Below are 1,843 nucleotides of genomic sequence, written 5' to 3'. Positions count from 1 at the left end.
GATCTTAAGAGTCTTTTTCTCTTATTGTGTTGTCTTGGCCATCTTTAATATGAGTGCTTTTACTTTTTCCTATTGTATCTTTTTTTTTCGGTGTTTAGTTGTTCTCTCTTGGAGGCCAGCTCTTTTCAGCAGAAGAAAAGGAGAGGGAATACATTTGGGGGAGGAGCAAGGAAGTATGGAGGGGGGTAAATTGTGGCAGGCATGAATTGTATGAGAGAACAATCTATTTTCTATAATAATAAAAAGAATGAAAAGGATAGAATCTGATTAAACATTAACTTTTATTTAATGATTATCTAGAATCACACAATAAAGGCAGAGGAAGGCATCACTGAATCTCCAAGGTTCCCTTTCCCAATTTAACTACTTATAAAAACTCCCATTTACAGATGGGAATATTATATAGTATGTTCTTATATGTGGGTTCCCTTGTAAGTATAAATTTTGTGATATTAATATCAATTTATTCACTAGATAAATTTAAGTAAAACTCCCAACATTGCCATTATAAAGATATTTTCTTGATAAGAACCTTTATAAGGGCCTCCTTTATATCTCTGTTCCTCAGGCTGTAGATGAAAGGGTTCAGCATGGGAGTCACCACTGTGTACATGATAGAGATGGAAGCCTCATTCACTGTAAAGTTATTAGATGATGGACATAAGTAGAGACCAATTATTGTCCCATAGAACAGTGATACCACAGACAGATGGGAGCCACAGGTAGAAAAGACCTTGTGGATAACCCGAGTAGATGAAACCTTTAGAATGGAAAAGACAATTTGTACATAAGACACAACAATGAGTAAGAATGGGATAACCACAAGGAGCCCTCCCAAGATAAATATCATAAGTTCATTTATATAAATATCAGAGCACGCCAACTTGAGTAGGGCAGATATGTCACAGAAAAAGTGGTGGATCATGTTGTCCTCACAGAATGACAACCTAGCCAAGAGTAGGGTGTGCAACATGGAATACAACACATTAAATATCCAGGACATAAGCACCAGACACACACAGAGCTTGGGACTCATGATCCTGGTGTAGTAAAGGGGAAGGCAGATGGCCACATAGCGGTCATAGGCCATGACCACAAGGAGGAAGATCTCCAGGCCTCCAAAAAGATTGAAGAAGTACATTTGTATCAGGCAACCTGCATAGGTGATGGATGTGTCCTGGCTTTGCATGTTCTGGAGAAACTTTGGCATTGTGACAGAGGAAAAGCAGAGATCAGAGAAGGACAAATTGCTAAGAAATAAGTACATGGGTGTGTGGAGATGGGAGTCCAGTAGAATGAGGATGATGATGATGAGGTTCCCCAGGACTGTAGTGAGGTACATGGCCAGGAACAGGGCATAGAACAGGTGCTGGTGCTCTGGGGGGATGGGCAGGCCCAGGAGGAAAAACAGGGAGATAACAGTTTGGTTGTTCATTACCATTCTTCGTCTCCAGTATCCTAATGAGAAAATATCAGATCCTTTAAAATAAAAAATAAATCAACATATATCTAGGATATATATCCTCCAACAATGGATCTGACCATTTTCTTAGAAATTAGAATTTCAAATGCCAAAGGCCAAATTATTGATTTTTAAACTTTTCTTTAAAACATTTGTATCTCAAATTCTTTTCTAAATAGTTCTATGTACTTGTACTGAGATGAAAAATGGACTAATATTTCCCCTCTCTTGCTTCCTGCTCAATTGTTTGTAATTTGCTCTATGCAATTTTATACTTTGACATTTTTAATGAATTTGGATAAACTTTGTCACACAATTTAGAATAAATTTCAAGAAAACCTCATATACTCCAATGTGTTATATTACAATTTCAAAAACAGA

General features: G+C 37.2%; 1 protein-coding gene across 1 annotated transcript; it reads right to left on the bottom strand.

Annotated features, from left to right (window-relative positions):
- Window positions 1-505: 505 nt before the first annotated feature.
- On the bottom strand, window positions 506-1,441 carry Or1e21 (olfactory receptor family 1 subfamily E member 21). Its single transcript, NM_001000944.1, has one exon. It carries the CDS (start codon window positions 1,439-1,441, stop codon window positions 506-508), a length of 936 nt encoding a protein of 311 aa, NP_001000944.1.
- Between the last annotated feature and the right edge of the window lie 402 nt (window positions 1,442-1,843).

The sequence above is a fragment of the Rattus norvegicus genome, chromosome 10, assembly GCF_036323735.1.
Source record: "Rattus norvegicus strain BN/NHsdMcwi chromosome 10, GRCr8, whole genome shotgun sequence".
In the NCBI taxonomy this organism is placed as follows: Eukaryota; Metazoa; Chordata; class Mammalia; order Rodentia; family Muridae; genus Rattus; species Rattus norvegicus.
This window is presented reverse-complemented; position numbering and strand designations above follow the sequence as displayed.